The 19,030-nt window shown below is 34.2% G+C and overlaps 2 protein-coding genes across 2 annotated transcripts; both read left to right on the plus strand.

Annotated features, from left to right (window-relative positions):
- Positions 1–1,565: 1,565 nt before the first annotated feature.
- On the plus strand, positions 1,566–5,268 carry LOC107423508 (receptor-like protein 33). Its single transcript, XM_016033079.4, has 2 exons — positions 1,566–2,172; positions 4,042–5,268. The coding sequence occupies exons 1-2, from the start codon at positions 1,779–1,781 to the stop codon at positions 4,809–4,811; spliced, it is 1,164 nt and encodes a 387-aa protein (XP_015888565.3). The 5' UTR covers positions 1,566–1,778; the 3' UTR covers positions 4,812–5,268.
- A 1,158-nt stretch (positions 5,269–6,426) lies between these two features.
- On the plus strand, positions 6,427–14,719 carry LOC107423519 (proteasome subunit alpha type-3). The gene is made up of 10 exons (XM_016033094.4): positions 6,427–6,686; positions 6,910–6,949; positions 7,048–7,131; positions 7,803–7,876; positions 9,745–9,831; positions 9,914–9,998; positions 10,127–10,173; positions 12,951–13,016; positions 13,806–13,896; positions 14,459–14,719. The coding sequence occupies exons 1-10, from the start codon at positions 6,583–6,585 to the stop codon at positions 14,528–14,530; spliced, it is 750 nt and encodes a 249-aa protein (XP_015888580.1). The 5' UTR covers positions 6,427–6,582; the 3' UTR covers positions 14,531–14,719.
- Positions 14,720–19,030: the final 4,311 nt, after the last annotated feature.

Genomic DNA, 19,030 nt, shown 5'->3' on the forward strand with positions numbered 1-19,030 from the left:
GCATTTATTGCGTCAGTTATCAATGCGATTCTAGTAGTGAAAGAATAACTTTCTCATTAAGTTATTGGGGGACAATAAAGTATTCATTTATCTTTAACAAAATTAATAATTTCATGCATGCTTATTAATTATTTTCTCTGAGATATTTTTCAAAGAGTTCATTTGTTTTGTTAAAAAGAAGTTTCTAGATTATAAATGTGCAATCATTCTTAATGGAGAGATGCTATACTGGTTTTGTTAAGTTGTGGAGCAAGATATGAAAGAGGGATTTTTCGAGTCTTTTGGAAACCTAAACCTAAAGGGTCTTTACTTTCTAATATCCTCTCAAAACAACACGTTCACGGGTTGTATATTGCATCATATTTTTAGGCAACCTAAAAAGTGTTTGAATTTTTGGACCTTTTCTTAAAATAATCTTTCTTGTACTGAGATCCCAAAAAACTCCAAAACTTGAATTTCTTGTGGTCTTCAATTTGACGAGAACTTAAGACTATGCCATGATCCATTGTCAAAGAAGTGTGAATATATTCGCAGTCTTTTGAGCCACCACCTTTTAACTTCCGAAGAACATGAGGATTCAGAATCTTTACTTAAAATGGATTAGCAATTTGTGTCGACGGGATATACATGTGGGCTACTTCTTGGAAATTTGTATTGACAGGATATACATACATACATATATATATATATATATATATAAAATATCCCATTTAGAGTCATTGAGCTGTGTTTAATGTGAAGAAACCAGCATCTTTTTTTTTTTTTTTCAAAATGGATCAATATTACAAATTAATTTCTAATATTTGTAAACAATATTAAGAAAAGAGAAATAAAAAAACTAATAAAATTTGTGCATGGAGAATACTTTGCAGCATTTATATACCCATTATTTTTCTTCTAGTTTTTTGAAAGGGTCATGATGTTTTTTTGGGCAAGAAAAAAATATCCACCATGGACGATGCATATTTATATGATTGTTTGAATTCTTAAACTTTGGACATAGAATTATAGAGAATGTTGACAGAGAGACAACAGTATGGACTATATGAACTTAATAAATTTTGATTGCAGCAGAAAATTGTGATATGACCTCTAAACAAATGTAGGTTTTGAATTCAATATTTGTTTCACATTGTTGCATGTGGTGTGTTGCGCATTGTACCGACCAAAATATAAATTCTAGGACAAACACGCTAACCAAAATTACATAGGTTACCCCTGAGCCGAGTAAATAATATTACATCAATTAACCTCATCTCTGTGAAATGATTGTTTTTGTTCATTTCTATTTCTCAAATAAATTTTCAAGTGCTAGCAGGGCCCCATTAGGTTTTGCTTACTAAACATTGTTTTTAACCAAACTGTAGCTATTTTATCAATCTTGATCTAGGTTTTCACAGAGAGAATTATTGTACAACAATGATCGTACAAAGCAATTAATTGTGAGACAAAAAAAAAGGTTGCTCGACAAAGACTTTACATAGATAAAGTGGGATAAGAAGCGCATCAATAATGGCTGAGTATGTACATGGTAAAGGAAAACATGATTGATCCTTACAATTTCACAAACTTGAACCAAAATATTACAAAATTATTATATTGAGATTTTTCCAAGTTGGTGTCCAATTTTTCAGAACCACTTGCTTATAAATACTCCCATCGATCCTCGATCATCATTGAAAAACACACCAAAATATTTCTTTCTTTACCAGATATAAGGAAAGAAAAAGACCAAAAAAAAAAAATAATAATAATAATAATAAATAAGTAAAAGCATAATGGGGTTGTCATTCTACAACATACTTGTTCTTCTGCTTCTTGTGGTGCTCTTAAAGCTTATGTTGTTGATCAATATTGTGGTTGCTGCTAATTTGTCTCTTCCTTCTTGTCATGATGATGAGAGGTCTGCCTTACTGCATTTCAAGAAAAGCTTTGTCATTACCAAATCTGCTTCTCCTCAAGAAGGTGCTTATCCTAAGGTTCTACAATGGAAATTTGATGACGAAGAAGGAGGACAAAATAGTAATTGTTGCTCATGGGATGGTGTTGAATGTGACGAGAAGACTGGTCATGTTATTGGCCTTAACCTTACAAATAGTTGTCTATTTGGCTCCATCAACTCCAACAGCACTCTCTTCAGCCTCTTTCATCTTCGTAGCCTGAGTCTTTCTGGTAATCACTTCAATTTTTCTGAAATTCCTTCCGCTGTAAGTCAGTTTTCTAGCCTAACCTATTTGGATCTATCTAGGTCTTATTTTTCTGGCCAAATTCCAATAGAGATTTCATATTTGTCTAAGTTAACACACCTTGATCTGTCGTTGAATTATGATGAAAATACTAACCAAAAACTTTTGGAACTTAAGAATCCCAATGCGAGAAGCTTGCTACGAAACTTAACTAGTTTACAAGTACTTGATCTTATTGGCACAGACATATCATCCACAGTTCCTGATTTCCTTGCAAACTTCTCTTCTTTGCTGTTGTTGTCTCTTGATGATTGTGAATTGCATGGTGAATTTCCTGCAAAAATTTTCCAACTTCCTAATCTACGTTTTCTTAGTGTAACATCCAATGGAAATCTCACTGGTTATATTCCTGAATTTCACCAAAGTAGCTCTTTTGCTGTATTGATGTTGGCAAATACTAGCTTTTCTGGCAGCCTGCCAAATTCAATTGGAAAACTTGAGTCATTAAATGTGTTACATGTTAGTGACTGTAAATTTTCAGGGTCAGTTCCACATTCACTTGGTATGCTTAATCAACTTACTTATCTAAACCTTGGACAGAACAATTTTAGTGGTCATGTTCCTTCTAGTCTTCAAAATCTTGCTCAACTCACTAATTTATATCTTTATTCCAATCAATTAACTGGTCTAATCCCACCATGGCTAGGAAACCTTGCCCAACTAACAGCTCTAGACATTTCACATAACAATTTTGGTGGCCATATTCCGTCTTCTCTTCAAAATCTTACCCAACTCACTCATTTATTTCTCAATTCCAATAAAATAACTGGTCAAATCCCATCTTGGATAGGTAATCTTAGCAAATTAAGTCACCTAGAAATTGCAAAAAATCAATTACATGGTCCAATTCCACAGTCATTATCAAATCTCATGAACCTTAAAGATCTCAATTTACAGGGAAACAATTTGGGTGGAACTTTAAAATTTGACATGTTTTTTAACATGAAAAGACTAACAGAACTTCAACTTAGTGGAAACAATTTGTCTCTACTTTTTGAGAAAACAAACATGAATGCAACAATATCAAAATTCAAACTTTTAGGCTTGGGTTTATGCAACTTGAATGAGTTTCCTGATTTCCTTAGACATCAAAATGAGTTGGAGTGGTTGGAACTTTCTGGTAACAATATCCATGGCCTAGTACCAAAATGGATGTGGAGCACAAGCAGACACACTTTGGTCACACTTAGCATTAACAATAACTTCTTGACAGGGTTTCATAAACAATCTGAAATTCTTCCCTGGACCAAATTAGGTCTGTTTCGAATTGCAAATAACATGTTGCAAGGACCACTACCAATTCCTCCTCCATCCATTGTTCAATATGACGTCTCAAACAATCTGCTAAGCGGAGAAATTTCACCTTTGTTCTGCAATCTGAGTTCTCTCTACTCCTTTTCTTTGTCCAATAACAACTTAGGAGGCATGATTCCACAATGTTTTGGAAACTTGAGCAATTCTGTGTCAGTTTTGAGTTTGAGCAATAACTCCTTTCATGGCACTATTCCTCAAATATGCAGCAACAATGCAAGTAATTTAAGAATGATTGATCTGCATAATAATCAGTTGACAGGGCAGCTACCGCGGTCATTGTCCAATTGTATGATGCTTGAAGGTATTGTTGTCTCGAACAATCAACTGAATGATGTTTATCCATCTTGGTTGGGGTCCCTTACAAAGTTGAAACTTCTGCTGCTAGCCCACAATAAGTTCTACGGTGTCGTTGGAGAACCTAAAAGAGGTTTTGAGTTCACCAAGTTGCGAGTGATTGATCTTTCTTTCAATAACTTTACAGGGGAGTTGCCATCTCAATACGTCTCCAACTGGAATGAAATGAAGGTTTTGGATGCCAATGATTTCACTTATATGAGTGCTAAGTGGAACTTTACTCTTTCAAAGGATTACCACTACACAAGTAATGATCTCTATGAAATCACAATAATTTCCAAAGGTGTGGAAAGATACTATAGTGCCATCCAAAATATTTTTGCTTTTATTGATTTGTCAAGCAACAAATTTGAAGGAGGTATTCCTGAATCGTTTGGGAACCTAAAAGGTCTTCACTCTTTGAACCTTTCCAACAACATGCTCACTGGTTGTATCCCATCATCTTTAGGCAACTTAGCAATGCTTGAATCTTTGGACCTTTCTCAAAACAATCTTTCTTGTGAGATCCCTCAACAGCTCCAACAACTTGGATTCCTTGCAATCTTCAATGTCTCTCACAACAATCTCATAGGGGGCATACCACGAGCGAGACAATTTGGTACATTCGACAACAGTTCATTTGAAGGGAACTCAAGATTGTGCGGTGATCCATTGTCAAAGAAATGTGAAAATTCTCAGTCCTCCAAACCACCTTCTGTGACTTCTGAAGAACTTGATGAAGATTCAGAGTCTTTATTCAAGCTAGATTGGATATTTGTGTTGATGGGATATATAAGTGGACTGGTAATTGGAGTAGTTCTTGGTGATATTGTGATCACAAGGAGAAATGGATGGTTGGTTAAGATGTTATCCAAGAAGAGAATGGGAAAAAGGAGGAGAAGGGATAGGAGAAATTGAACACATGAAGCCTACTATCTTCTTCATCAATCTTTAGTGTGCTTTTATATTACTCAAAAAAAATAAAAAATAAAAATCTCTAGTGTGCTTTTTATTTTTCTTTGTTTTCTAGAGACCATTATGCATATTTCTGTACTCTTTATTTGCATTAATATATATGTTTGTGTATCTATATATTTTGATATGTTTGAAATACAGTTGTTAGCCTATGTTACGAACCTACTCATATATATACACATCACAATGTTCCATTAATTTATTGAATGGATGTTGTCATGATTTATTTTTAATAAAACTAAGTTAATCTTTAATATTATTATTATTGTTCTGTAATATCTTAAAAATTAAAGAGTTGATTTTAGTTATAAGAGGAATTTATAGATTATAAATTTCATAATCATTGTTAGTTTCCACTCAAAACAATCATTGTTAGTTTTTCATGTTTGGGAGTAAAAAGGCCACCTTTATTCTTTATATGTTTGAGATATGATGGTTGTGATAATGTTACAACTAGGAAAGTACCTATTAGTAACTCTTAACTTGAACTTCTAGAATAAATGTTATTTTAATATGCTATAACAGCTAGTTCAATTTCTATTGCTTATGGTGTATTTCCACTTTCACATGTTGGCTCTTTTTTTTTTTGTCCATGACACTTGCAAATTTTATTTAGTTCGAGTTTTTGATTGAATTATTTTGAGTTGGCTGATCAGTTAGATTTGGAAAGCCTTATATTATCAAAAAGTTTAAAGCATTTTTTTATTTTTATTTTTGGGAGAATTGTTCTGTTCATTTATTTATTAGTAGGAGATACATAGTTCATTATTATTATTATTATTATTATTAAGAGATACATAGTTGACATAAATTAGCAAAAAAATATGTTTATTTATTATTTAAAATCTGATTCTAATTGATGATCATTTATTATAATAATCATATTGATACATAACAATTTGTATGTGTTCTTAGATATTTTAAAATTGATATACAGTTTCATTATAATGTGTAGATTAAATACATTTTTACTTTTTTTAAAAATATTAAAATTTTACATTTTAATATCTCCAATTTGAATTGAATGTATTTTGATATTAATAATGTGCAAATTGCATATATTGTCTGAATGAAGTCCTTGATCACAGATAGTAAAAAAATTATAAAAATAAAGACCTGAAATACAAAATTTTAATTGTGAGAATAAAAAATATAATTATTTCAAATTAACGTATATTAAAGTGTAATTTTAATTTTAATTTTTTTTTTCTGTATAAACGTTAGAAAAAATGCACTTCTAATTTCATAACAACATTTTATTTGCTCCTTCAAAACAAAAAAAATTGTTTCGCCACATTTACTACTTTTCTAAATTTTTTTTTTATGAAGAAAAAAATAAACTTGTATTAAAATCTAACAAGAAACGCAAAATTGGATTAAAGGTCGGAGGCATTTTTAATAACAAATATTTGGAAGCTCTCTACTTTTAAAAACCAACTCCAAAACAGGGCCCAAAGTATAAATAGTCGATAAATTAGGGGGCCTATTCTGAAAATATTCATGCAGCCCAAAAGTTGAAAATAATAATAATAATAAATAAATAAATAAATAAACAAAAAGAAAAAGAAAAACCTCGCTATTTCTTGAGAGGAAAGAAAGGTGGGTCTCTCAGTGTATATGTAGCTCTAATTTGGGCATTCCAAGTTTGCTCAGAAGCAGAAAAGCAGAAGTGGAACCCATCTGAAGAAGAAGAAGAAGAAGAAGGAGGAGAAAGATGAGCAGCATAGGAACTGGTTACGATCTTTCCGTCACTACATTCTCTCCCGATGGCCGTGTCTTCCAGATCGAATACGCCGCCAAAGCAGTTGACAACAGCGGGTAATTTTTCTTTTTCCCTATTCCATTTTTTTTCTTCTTTGCGTTTGGTTCCCCAGAAAACGCGGGGAGAAAGATGGGTTTTTGGAGTTTTTTTTTTTATTTTTTTATTTTTTTTTATCGCGGATTTAGTTTTTCGATTTGGGGCTTGAGCACTTGAAAAACCCATCTTCAGTTTTTGCTTATTATGTTGTATATTTTGAAAAATTTAGAACTTGTTTTGCAGGACTGTTATTGGAATTAGATGCAAAGATGGTATCGTTATGGTAAAGTCTTTTTCCTGGTTAATTTGAGTAATTTTCTTCTTTTTCTGTAATATATCTATATTTTTTTACATTGGGTAATTTCTGATGTTAAAATTTAGGGTGTGGAGAAGCTCATAGCATCTAAGATGATGTTGCCTGGATCCAATAGAAGAATTCATTCTGTTCATCGCCACTCTGGAATGGTATTCCCACCATATTTCTTGTACTATCGTAATGTTTTTATTTTTTTAGCTTACAACTCCTAAATGTTGGGATTTTTAAGATTGGTAGTTAACTTCAGAATCAACGTATGTTTGTATGTTTTACGCATCGATGTGTGTGTTTGCAAATTTTCTGATTTATGTTTTTGTGATGGATGTTATGCTCTTGAGGACTGAGTTAAGTTTGAGGTCTCAAATTACTGCGTGCTGACTTTATATTCTTTAGGATCAGTAGAGCAGTTTCTTTTTTATACAATAAGTTCATCTTTATTCTTTTCCCTGTAATATTTTTGTGGAGTTGATTGTTATATGATTAGTTCTTTACAAATCTTTAGCAACTGCTAATAGAACTTGAGCAGTGAGTTGTAACTAGAAGAAGTGATTAGGATTTTGAGCAATGAGTTATTTTCTAGATTTGTTTTGTTTGTTCCTTTTGATGGATTTCTTGTCCCATAAATCTTGTAATTCGTCTCTGATATTTCGTCTTTAATAAAGTTATGTTTCTCATCAATAAGAAAACGAAAGATTTTTCTTAGCATTCTTTTTGCCAACTCTTGATTCCTTTGGATTGTTCTTGAGGAGCAACATCTTTTTAGGTAACGTTCTGCCTGCTGTTAGTTTCAATGCACTTGCTGATGTTTGTTTAATCATAGGCTGTGGCTGGCTTGGCGGCAGATGGTAGGCAAATTGTTGCAAGGGCTAAATCTGAAGCAACTAACTATGAAAGGTTTGTTTTAGTCTCTGGAATATCTGAATGTGGTAACATGTTTCGATTTGATAATGTATTTCTCTCCTTTATTGCATTCGACTGTGTTTGAACCTCCTTCTCTACTGAGTCCTGATTTATTCATTATTTAATGGTAATCTATGTTGTGTTGGTTTGATGCACATACTTGGCCTCACTTCATAATGGCTTAAATGAGTGAGTTGTGGTATTGATTGGTACTTACTATAGCAGTGGAGCTTTGTTGTTCAAATGTTGTGTTGTTGCAAATGTAATTCATAACGACCGCTGTTTTTCATTGTTTATTTGGTTGTACATGTCTAAGGCCGAGCCCACATTTAGGTTCTAGTTAGTATGTGGCCTTACATGGATGATGAGGCTTAGTGTGTTGTGTTGGCTTGATATGTGTGGTTGGGGCTGTTGGGCACACTTTCTAACAATTTAAAGTTCTAGGATTTGTGGTAATTTTTCACTTGTGTTAAATCAGTTTTTCCAGATTGCTAGATTTAGATAGACAAATTTTTGGCCTCTTCTTTGGGGGCAGAGTGCTCTTTATTCTTCATATGAAACTAATGAATGTTGGGTCAGGGATTTCTGCCTTGTTATCAAAAGGGAGTTGGGTAAAGCAAATTCCCTCTTTGGATGAAAATTTTGTTTTTCAACCTGATAATTCCTGTTGAGTAGTTCTCTTGATATTAGATTCAGATGTTGAGACACTTCCGTATACTATCTCTCTTGTTGTCTATCTTCCTTTCCCTCTCAGTGTGTATACATGCAATACATTAATATTCTTAAATGTGGAAACTTTTTATACTGCCTGAATTTTTTGTCATACTGGAGTGCCAATGTTGCCGAGAGAAGTTTTTTATGCTGTTTATTTTACCAAATAAGCTGACCAATGTGGCCAAGCTGACCTGGGTTCTCTTCTATATGCCATGGAATTTTTATTTCATTGTCAGACTTTTACTATCTGTGCAGTTATGAGATTTTAACATGGCCTTTCTTATTTTGGTCCTTGACTGAGATGATTCCAATTTTCATCTGTTGCATTTTAGGTTTTGTTCTGTTCTTTTCTACTTGAACCCCCAGACCAGAAAGATATTAAATTATAGACAACTCACTTGTGGAATACCTATTTGATTTTTATTAGCATAGATTAAGTTGGTTTGTTTAGTATGGCAATTGGAAGTTCATGATCAGTGCAATGCTGTTCATAGAGAATAAATACCGGAAGTTCTATGATGGTTTTCCTTCTTAAAATCTTGATTGTAAAGATATATTCGGCTGCAAATATGTAGACTTAAAAACCATTGAACAATAATTTTTCAATTCAGTTGTGTATTTTTTTCTGTATCTACTCTTTGTCTGGAACTTCCCTTCAAAATCTTCTATTCTCTTCCATCTAGATTGTCCAAGAAAGAGCCATGAGATCCTGTTTCCATTTCCATAACACTTTATTAATTTATAGTAGGCAAGATTTTGAATTGTTTAATTTTGTCCAATTAGTCACTATATGAAGTAAAACAAGAAAAATTATACTAAAATTATATAGTATAATGTTCTGGATGTATATTTTGTGTAAGGTCTTCTAAATCCTTTCTAGGTTATACCTGGTTGTTTGTCTAAGCGAGTTGGCTTTGGAAATTTGTATTACTAGTCTGCTATGCCAGGTTTTGTGGATTGACTCTTGAATTTACCTATGGGAGCCTCTAAAATGTGATCCACCCTGAAAAACTAAGCAGTTGTTGCTCATAATTCGTGTATACACACACACACACACACACACACACACACACACACACATATATATATGTATGTATATGTTGCCATATTGTTTATGTGTTTGTCTCAGTAATACCTTTTTTGTGCAGTGTGTATGGTGAACCAATTCCTGTTAAGGAACTTGCTGGACGTGTTGCTAGTTATGTGCATCTATGTACACTATATTGGTGGCTCAGGTTTGATGTGAAATAAATATTTTCAGTGATTTAAATCTCTTTCCATCTTTACTTGTTGAGGATGTTATTAATTTTTCTGTAGACCTTTTGGATGTGGGGTAATCCTTGGAGGTTACGATAGAGAAGGACCACAACTGTATATGGTTGAACCATCTGGCATTTCTTATGTGAGTTGATATTTTGCTATATCCGTTATGTCTAAAGAGCGGCCCTTGCTCCACTTTTCTTACGTTCTTGGTTTGCCTATTTTCAGTTGATTTATTTGGTAACATATTGATTTTTTGATATGCTGCAGAGGTACTTTGGTGCTGCAATTGGGAAAGGCAGGCAGGCTGCTAAAACGTAAGTTCAAATTTATTGTTTATAGAATTGACTATGTTATGCTGTTGGCTTGTTGACTACATTATGCTATTGGTGTATTGACCACTATTTGTTTCCTCTGATAAGGAACATAGCTTTTAATTATAATAAAAATTTTACAGAAAAGACAGTGGATGAGAAATCCTCCACAAAAGTAGAATAATGAATCTAAATGACAATATGTTTTCCCGGTTCAAATATATGTATTGTATGTATATCATTAAACTCTTTAAAAATCGATTACCACAGGGATGCCAAAAACCTGATTTTATATCATACGAGGACTAGCATGTCTTGATACTTGTCTCTAAAAGTCCTCTCATTTTCTTTTCCATCGAAGTTGTCCAGAGCAAAGCCATCATTGTATGCTTAGAAAGGTCTTTCCCTTCTTTACCCCCTCTTTGAACCTGAAATAACAAATCAGCATTTGAAAACAATATTGAGATAACACCAAGAAAAATCATCTTCCTGCACTAGTTGACACCCCAATTGAGAAGCTACCCCATAATGAATGAATAAGCAGTCAATAGATTCTTTGTACTTATACATGTTACACCATAGATAGAATAGTGTTGGCTCTTCTGTTTGCAATACATGACATGCATTCAACATTCCATGAATTAGAAGCAAAAACTTTGATTTTAGTTGGTAACTTGGTATAGGATAGTGTTGGGTCTTCTTTTTGCAAGACATGACACGTATTCAACTTTCCATGAATTAGAAGCAAAAACTTCGACTTTAGTTGGTAACTTGGTACTCAAGCTATGCACAGAATTCAAGAAAATTCAAATCCCAATGCAAAAGAGGCATCTATGAAAAAACTTGAAACATGATATTTTTGGAAACTTTTCAATAATGTTAATCTAATATTTTGATTCATTTCTATCAAAATAATAGAAAAATTTTCAAGTTTTTAGTAAATAGCATTAACTACCTTATGATAAGGTCAATATGGTTAATTACAAAAAAGGAGATTCCTATGAAACCAAAGGTGAAATTTAGAAGTTTCTAGATGGTATTTTCTGATAACTGCATGTGTTTAAATTTAGGATTGCTTTATCTGGAGCTTTTATGGACAAAGAAATAGCATTCATTTGTCATAGTTATTACAGGTTGAGCTTTTATAAGCGAGTTTTTATCAGTATAGATAAAAGTGCTTATGCTAACATACTGCTATTGTTTGGCTATCAATTAAAAATTGTGTTTTTTCTACTGTAAAGTTTATTTTGACAATTTGATTACATGTATGTATATATCTACATAATTTTGATCTTTTGGAACCTGGTTCCAATCGTATGTTGGGAACCTGCTGGTGTGGCAAGTGCTCATGGTTGCCACTTGCCCAACTAGGTTTTTGGATTTAACTCATTAGTTGAAGTGTCACCCTCAACACTTGCCATTGGCTTCCCATCCTATGTTGGAAACATATTGGAAACATAATTTTTCTATGTATATGCGTACAATTTTTAACTATGAATTGTGTATTCCAGTTTTTGATGACTATTAAAATTTATTTGAATGTGATTAAAGTAAATATATATATATATATATATTTATATGTATACATATTGGTATTAAAGTTACATCTTCGTTTTTAATTTTGGATTAATTGCTTCAATTTGCTTTTAAATCCAATTGCAATAACCGATGAGTAGAGAAATTTTATTTTGGAAGAACAATCAACATATATATTTGAGTTGAAATTTAAAGGTGAGAGATTAAATATACTATTATTGGCTTGCGTAACATACATATATTCTTTAGTTTACAGCTTGTAATTTTGCAAAAATCAAGGTACAATGATAGGGTATGCTACAAAACAAAATAATAAATAGTATTGAATAGGGGGTAAAGTTCATAAAATTTCTTTGTCGTTTATGACAAGTCATCTATTTTGTTTTTATTTTTGTTACATTAGATGCCCTCCTGTCAATCAAAGTGTAGAAACTCAATTAGAGGTCATTTCTGTCAAATGGCAAAGAAATTATTGTTAAGCCTGTAAGCAAGCAAACTGAAATGTGTCATGAGTTGGACCATTAGTCTCGACAGAATTGGACCTGTAAATGGTTGGTTTAAGTTGAATTTCTGTTAAAGGGTTCTAGTTCATTATCTTGGTCAATTAAGTATATTGGTCCAAGTGGGCTAAATTATTTGATTCTACACAACCTGCTAAATATTGGATGAAATTGATTGTAATGTTCCACCAAAGGTGGTCCACATAGATGATTGAAGTGTTTTTGGCCATTTATGGTGCATTTATGTAGTCTCATGCCAGGTAGTTGAGGGTATGGTGCATTATAAACTACCTCAATTCGGGATGAGAATTTACTTTTTTTGTTTCTCTAACAACATTTGAAATATGACGTGACTCAATAAAAATGAGTTGTGCAAGATCTGTTGCATGCGAAAATATGTTTCTTTTTCATGCAAATATAAGCTCACACTGAAAAGAAAACACATAGGATATATTATATACAAACGTGCATGCAAATAATTAACATTCTCTTAATTACTCCCAATATCTTTCTATGTCACATGAAACTGTATTTGTCTGTAAATGGTACTCAGCATCAATTATGGCATAAGGCATTGTGTTTCTATTGTAGGATAGGAATGCCTTTTGAAGTAAATAGATACCATTTCTTATGCGTTGCAATATCTAATGGAAACAATGTGTGTTATTTTACATAATTTTAAAAACCTCCAATCTTTGTTATCATGATTGTATAACATATGTTGCTGTAAAATGGTATTGGCAGAGAGATTGAAAAGTTGAAGCTTTCTGAATTGACATGCCGGCAAGGGGTTATTGAAGTCGCAAAGATGTGAGTGGCATTTCTTTCAATGTTGATTATTCTGCATCTTGTAAATTTATATCAATTGTCTGCCCTTCTTTATGGTCATCTGCCCCACTTAGATTTCTATGTGGAATAAGATTATGCAATGTATTTATGGTACAGAAAAACTCTATTTTTCTTTTATATTATATGGAACAAATGAGTACTCATTACCTCATTGGTTCTTTTTCATTTGTGGTTTGACTGCTAATGGTATTCACTTATTGAATGGACAACATGAATTCTACCTTTCATTTCTAAAACAAATCACTCACTAGATCTTTGTTCCCCATGAACTGAAAAAGTTTTTTTTTTTGTTTTTGTTTTTTTTTTTTGGGGTGGTTTTAGAAGTAACAAAAATCTTAAGACTGCAGCACATGTGGTATATTTCATCTTCTGTGGCTTTGGGATAACCTACCATGAAATAATATGCATGTTATAAATGGTGATGTTGTCAGAAAGCTTAGCTTTTTATGTTAGGTTTTCTTTTCAATTGTGATTTTAGAATGGTAAATTTCTTGTAGATAAAGAACAAGTAGCTCTTATTTTTAGTAGCTCTTGTGCAGCTTTGAGATCACCTGCCATAAAATAATATGCATGTTATAAATGGTGATGTAGTCAGAAAGCTTTTTATGTTACTAGTTCTTTTCAGTTTTTGAGTTTACAATAGTACTTTCCTGGTAGATAAAGAACAAGTAGTTCTTATTTTAGTATCTCTTTATGATTCTGGATTTGAATTGTTTTGTAACTTGGTCATTTAAAACTACTGCTAAGCAGCATTTATGGAATACATGATGAGGCAAAGGACAAAGAGTTTGAATTGGAAATGAGCTGGGTCTGTGACGAATCAAACCGGCTGCATCAGAAGGTAACTGTAATGTTAAGTGTAGAAACATAAGTTTCATAATCATTTTATGTAATCTGGTAGCTGAAATGTTATATAAGTGTAATAATAAAAACAAGAAATTCCTAATCCTGTTGGTCGTATTTGGTGATTATGCTTAAGCATATTAATGTCCTTGCCAAAAAAAAGAAAAAAAAAAAAAGAAATTATTTGGTGATTATGCTTACGTAGAATAATGTTCTTGTGATAAAACTTGTTTGGCTTTATTTAAAATTTCTCGTTTATAAGTTTTAGGCTTGTTGCCTTCTAACAATCTAGTTAAATTCAGTTTCATTAACTAGCCTTCTATTGCCCTAGTTGTCCAACAAATTGGACTTTTGGCACCAAAGCAACCTAACATACAGTCTTCTATTGCAGTGGTCGTCTTTTATCCGCCACACTATAGATTAGTTTTACCTCGAACACTGTCTTTGTTTTAGTAAATTTATAGGTGTCCAATGTGTCTAATTTTATCTGTTGTTATAGTTATTATTTATTATTATTCCACTATTTTGGGGATTAAGAATTTCTGTAACATAATCCTCAGGTTCCGGAGGAGCTTTTGGAGGAGGCTAAGGCAGCAGCTAAAGCAGCCTTGGAGGAAATGGATGCTGATTAGGAAGCTCTTTCTGAAGCTTGTATTTGAAAATTTACTGTTTCAAACATATATTTGGGGTAAAAAAAAAAATGAACTGTTAAAGATCAGTTGATTTTTATGATTAGCTGGTATTTATTACTGAAATTTTTTGCAGTTTAAACCTTATATGCCAAATTGCCAATCTGATATGCAAGCCATAGGTTGCTATGATGAACGAAGCTTTTGCGACATTATGTCACAATCTAGGTTTATTTTGCTTTCTGGTTGAACTTTAGGTTTTTATTTATATTTTTGAGATCAATTATTTAGTGGGTTTTTTTTATTTTTTTTATTTTTTATCCCCCACCAAGTATTCGGACAATATAGTTTGCGGGTCTTCCCAGCGTTATGACATGAATTTCTTAAATATCCCACACTTATCTGTGGTAGGCGTTCGGATTTCAGGCAATCTATAAAAATGGAAATACCTCGATAATAAATTTGTGAAAAATTTATAGCTATAATATAAATTTGTTGTCAATAATAATACTGGGGACTAAAGGAGGAGTTGGAGAATTATGAAATGTGGATTTGATTCATGAGAAATAGAAACCATGGGGGACTTGAATTGTACCCATAGTACGGTGGATGAAGTCAATGGGGTTGGATTTCTTTTTGCAACAAAAGTAGTTACTTGGTCCAAACAAGAGGCATGGGACTGAACTTTGTTCAAATTTTAAATGCATAATGGAACTCCTCCTAGATATATGGAGATGGATAAAAGCCACTATTGTACGTTAAAGAATTGAATATACACCACAGAATCTGCTTCTATTGCAATATTATTATTTTCAACCACCTGCAAGTACAAAGTTTTCAATCTTCTTCGTAACTTGTGTAGATCTAACCTCGTATTAATTACATTTTAATTTGGTGAATTACGCAAGTTCTTTATATATATATATATATATATAACAAAAGTTACATTCGCATATCAGTATTTAGATAATTTATTTTATTTTTTTTTTACTCCATTTTTTTTTTTAAAAAAAGATAAAATTTTATTATCAATTAAACAGAAAAATGGAACAAAAGATTTCTATCTCGCATATCACTTTAGCATGAGATTCTAGATCATTATAAATGATACCACCACTAAAGTGCAAATAATCATGCAAGGATAAAAATGACCAACCACTAAAGTGAACAAGGAAGTGCATGTGATCTTATGAAGACAATTGACCGACTGCTAAAGTACATATGTAACACCCCGTCCCAAATCGCACCGGAATCCGTGCACGTTGACCGAGGTTGACCGTTGACCGTTGACCGAAGGGGGTCAAAAGTTGACTTTTTGACTCGATGAGAATTTTGAGTTGACTAGGGTACCGTGGCGAAGTGCACGATGCCACGAGTTCGTAGACTGGTAGCACGTCGAAAACGGAGCTACGGTTTGAAAGTTATGGGCAAAACAAGTTGAAGTGTAAACTGTCTAAAAGGTGCCGGGAGTTGACTTTTTCTTGTGATGTAATTGTGAGTTGACTCTTGTATGGTTGTAAAGTGCTCGTCGATACGAGTTCACAGACTAGCGGCACGCTCAAAACGGACATCCGGTTAAAAAGTTATGGACGTTTGAAGTTTACCGGATACCGTATTATTTTAATGTTTTTGGGTCGTGAACAGTGAAATGCCATGTGTCAGCTTCTGAGTGGTCCACGTGGCATGAACAGTGTCACGCAGGGTTTTAATTTTGAAAAACTCTCGGGGAAGAGAGAGAAGAGAGAGAAAGAGAGAGAGGAGAGAGAAAGAGAGAGAGAGGACCCGCCGGCCATTTTCACGTTTTCCGGCCTAGTTACTGTACACGCGCCGGCCAGCCAGATTACCCACCTCATTTCCGGCAAAACCTCCAAATTTCACGGCGAACGGCCGCCGGACGCGCCCGGATCGGACGTCCGAAGTTTGGCGGCGATTTTTCCCCTCCACCGCCGGCCACCGCGAATCGGCACTATTCCGGCCGATATACAGTACACGCGCCATACACCCAGCATCCTCTCCTCAAGTCCGGCCTACCCACCAAAAATCACGGCCATCGGACCACCGACGCGCCGGGATCGGAGCGTTTTCCGGCGAGGGGTCGAAAATCTTCAAACGGTGATTTCTCCGCCGTCCGACCTCCGTTTTGCTCACCGTCGGTCCCGTTAGATTGCTCTCCTCACGATCTACAAATCTGCAAAATTTCACAGCAAATGGCCACCGTCGGAAATTACTGTTCCGGCGACGGTTGTCGGTGACGTGGCGGCCCGCCGGAAAATACTGTTCCGGCGAGTACCCGAAAATTCCGGCCAGCTCCAGTCCGCAGTGTTCGACCTCCTGAACCCAAATCCGACTTCCGTTTCCACCAATTCGCGACGGTTTGGGAGAATTGCGGAGCCGAAACCCAGAAAGCTTCCCGACGAAATTCAAACCCCGTCGGGTACGATCATCGGAAATTAAGACCGGATCTGTGATTAGCATCACTCGAGCTTCGATTCGGTATATGATTCGTAAATTTTAGTTATCATTTGTGTTTTGACCCCCCGGGTACCGGGTATTATTTACCCGAATAAAATATTAATTTATTTGACTGTCTGTGAATTTTGTTCTAGGAGCACCGGTGAGTCGTAGAATTGATCCCGTAGTGGATCATGGGTTAATTGCGTGCTCCAGGTGAGTGACCCACCTTCAAATTAATTTTGGGAATTTAATTGGTGAATATATTATGTGTGAATTAAATATTTGGAATTTAATTTCTATGTGCCAAATATTTATTGGATTTATTGTAGAATTATTTATGAATTTATTGGATTTAAGAAAATGCGAATTCTACAAATTTATGCCGTGTGGAATTATTTTATGGTTTTGAGGATTTTGAAATTGGTGTGGTTTTAATGGTAAATTGGGCACGATTTGATTTTCAAATATTTCAAGGAAAATATTTGGTTATGTTGGTGATTTCAATTTTTATGAAATATGCCCATAAAATATTATGGGATTTGATTATGATATTTCGAGAAATTATTTATGCTTGGAAAAAAATGTGGATATTTGAATTGATGGATTTGGGAGTTGGTGGATTTGAAAATCATGGCATTTATGGTATTGATTACAAAGAAATTGTGGGAAAATTCCCGGTTCAAGCGGATGGATTATGCCCGCTATGCTTATGAAAAATGTGAAAATTGTTTTATGATTTAAATTTATGGATTTTATAATTTTTAGATGCACCGTGCACGTACTGGTGTTCTGATTATGTGATATGGTATATGTGATATGGTTAGTGTGCACACGGTTGTGATTAGCGCGCAGGTGGGTGTGATTAGCGCGCAGGTGATGTGATTAGCGCGCAGGTGGGTGTGAGTAGCGCGCGGTTGATATTATGAGGGTGTCCTGTGGATGCCATCGGAGAGGGCGGCCACCCCCCTTTGGCCGGGACACCAGGTTAGCAGCGGCGCAGTGGGACGCCACGCGACCGTATGCCGGTTTCTTTCTATAACCTCCTGTCTGGCGGTACCTTGGGACGCTGGGTACTGTTGGCGCCACTGGTATATAGTGGGTGCATCAAATGATTTTCAGAACTGTGTTTTAAAAAATAAAATGTTTGGAAACTGAATTGGAATTAAAAATATAATTGTTACCGCTTCTGGTATTTAATTGATGTCTTGGTTTTCGGGGAATATGAATAAAGGGTTTTGTGAAAATGTTTTAAAAGGGGAACCTTTCCAACTGAGAGAATTGTAAGGGTTTTGAGAGAAATTATTATTTCTAAATAATTATTATTTATACTTATTACTGTGATATTATATGGTATAGTAGTAGGGTCGCTCACTGAGATGATTAGCATCTCACACTCTTAAATTCCGTTCCTCTAGGTACCAGGTTGTCGGCGTTCACTCGGAGCGGACTTGATCTTCCTCGCTGTTTTAGTTCGTACTGTACCCTGTTCTTCTTTATTGCAGTTGTACTATTTCTTTCACTCTTGTTGTATTTATCTTGCACTGGATTACTGTATTTTTGTTTTGAAGTGCTGAAATTTGTGGAACCAGTTTGTAGTTTGTGGGAGGAATAAGGGGATATTTTTGAAGTGTGTTTTCAGTGGAGGTAAATTTGTGGTAAGTAAATCCCTTAGGGGAGGTGCTGCCGGATTTTCCGTTGGAAGGTTCGGTGGTATTTCCCTGGGATCAGGGCTGTCTAGGGTTCCGGAGGAGGAATTCTGGACGGGTCCTGACAACATATGTATTGCCAAAAATGTGGTCCAAAGAGCAAGGTAAATTAATAAGGAGTCCCACATTTTGTGGATGCGTTACATGTTGGAGTTTCTTTTTGTCTTAACTTCAATTTGACTGAAAATGGTATCTTCTATTTATTTTACCCAACTAGATAGTTATCCATTTAACATGAACTATACAATGAAATCTACATTTATATATATATATATATAGGTAATTTCCTTCAAAAACAAATGCACATAAAAAAGCCCTCCTAACCTTCAACTATATATCCTAT

Source organism: Ziziphus jujuba, chromosome 3 (genome assembly GCF_031755915.1).
Source record: "Ziziphus jujuba cultivar Dongzao chromosome 3, ASM3175591v1".
NCBI classification, from domain to species: domain Eukaryota; kingdom Viridiplantae; phylum Streptophyta; class Magnoliopsida; order Rosales; family Rhamnaceae; genus Ziziphus; species Ziziphus jujuba.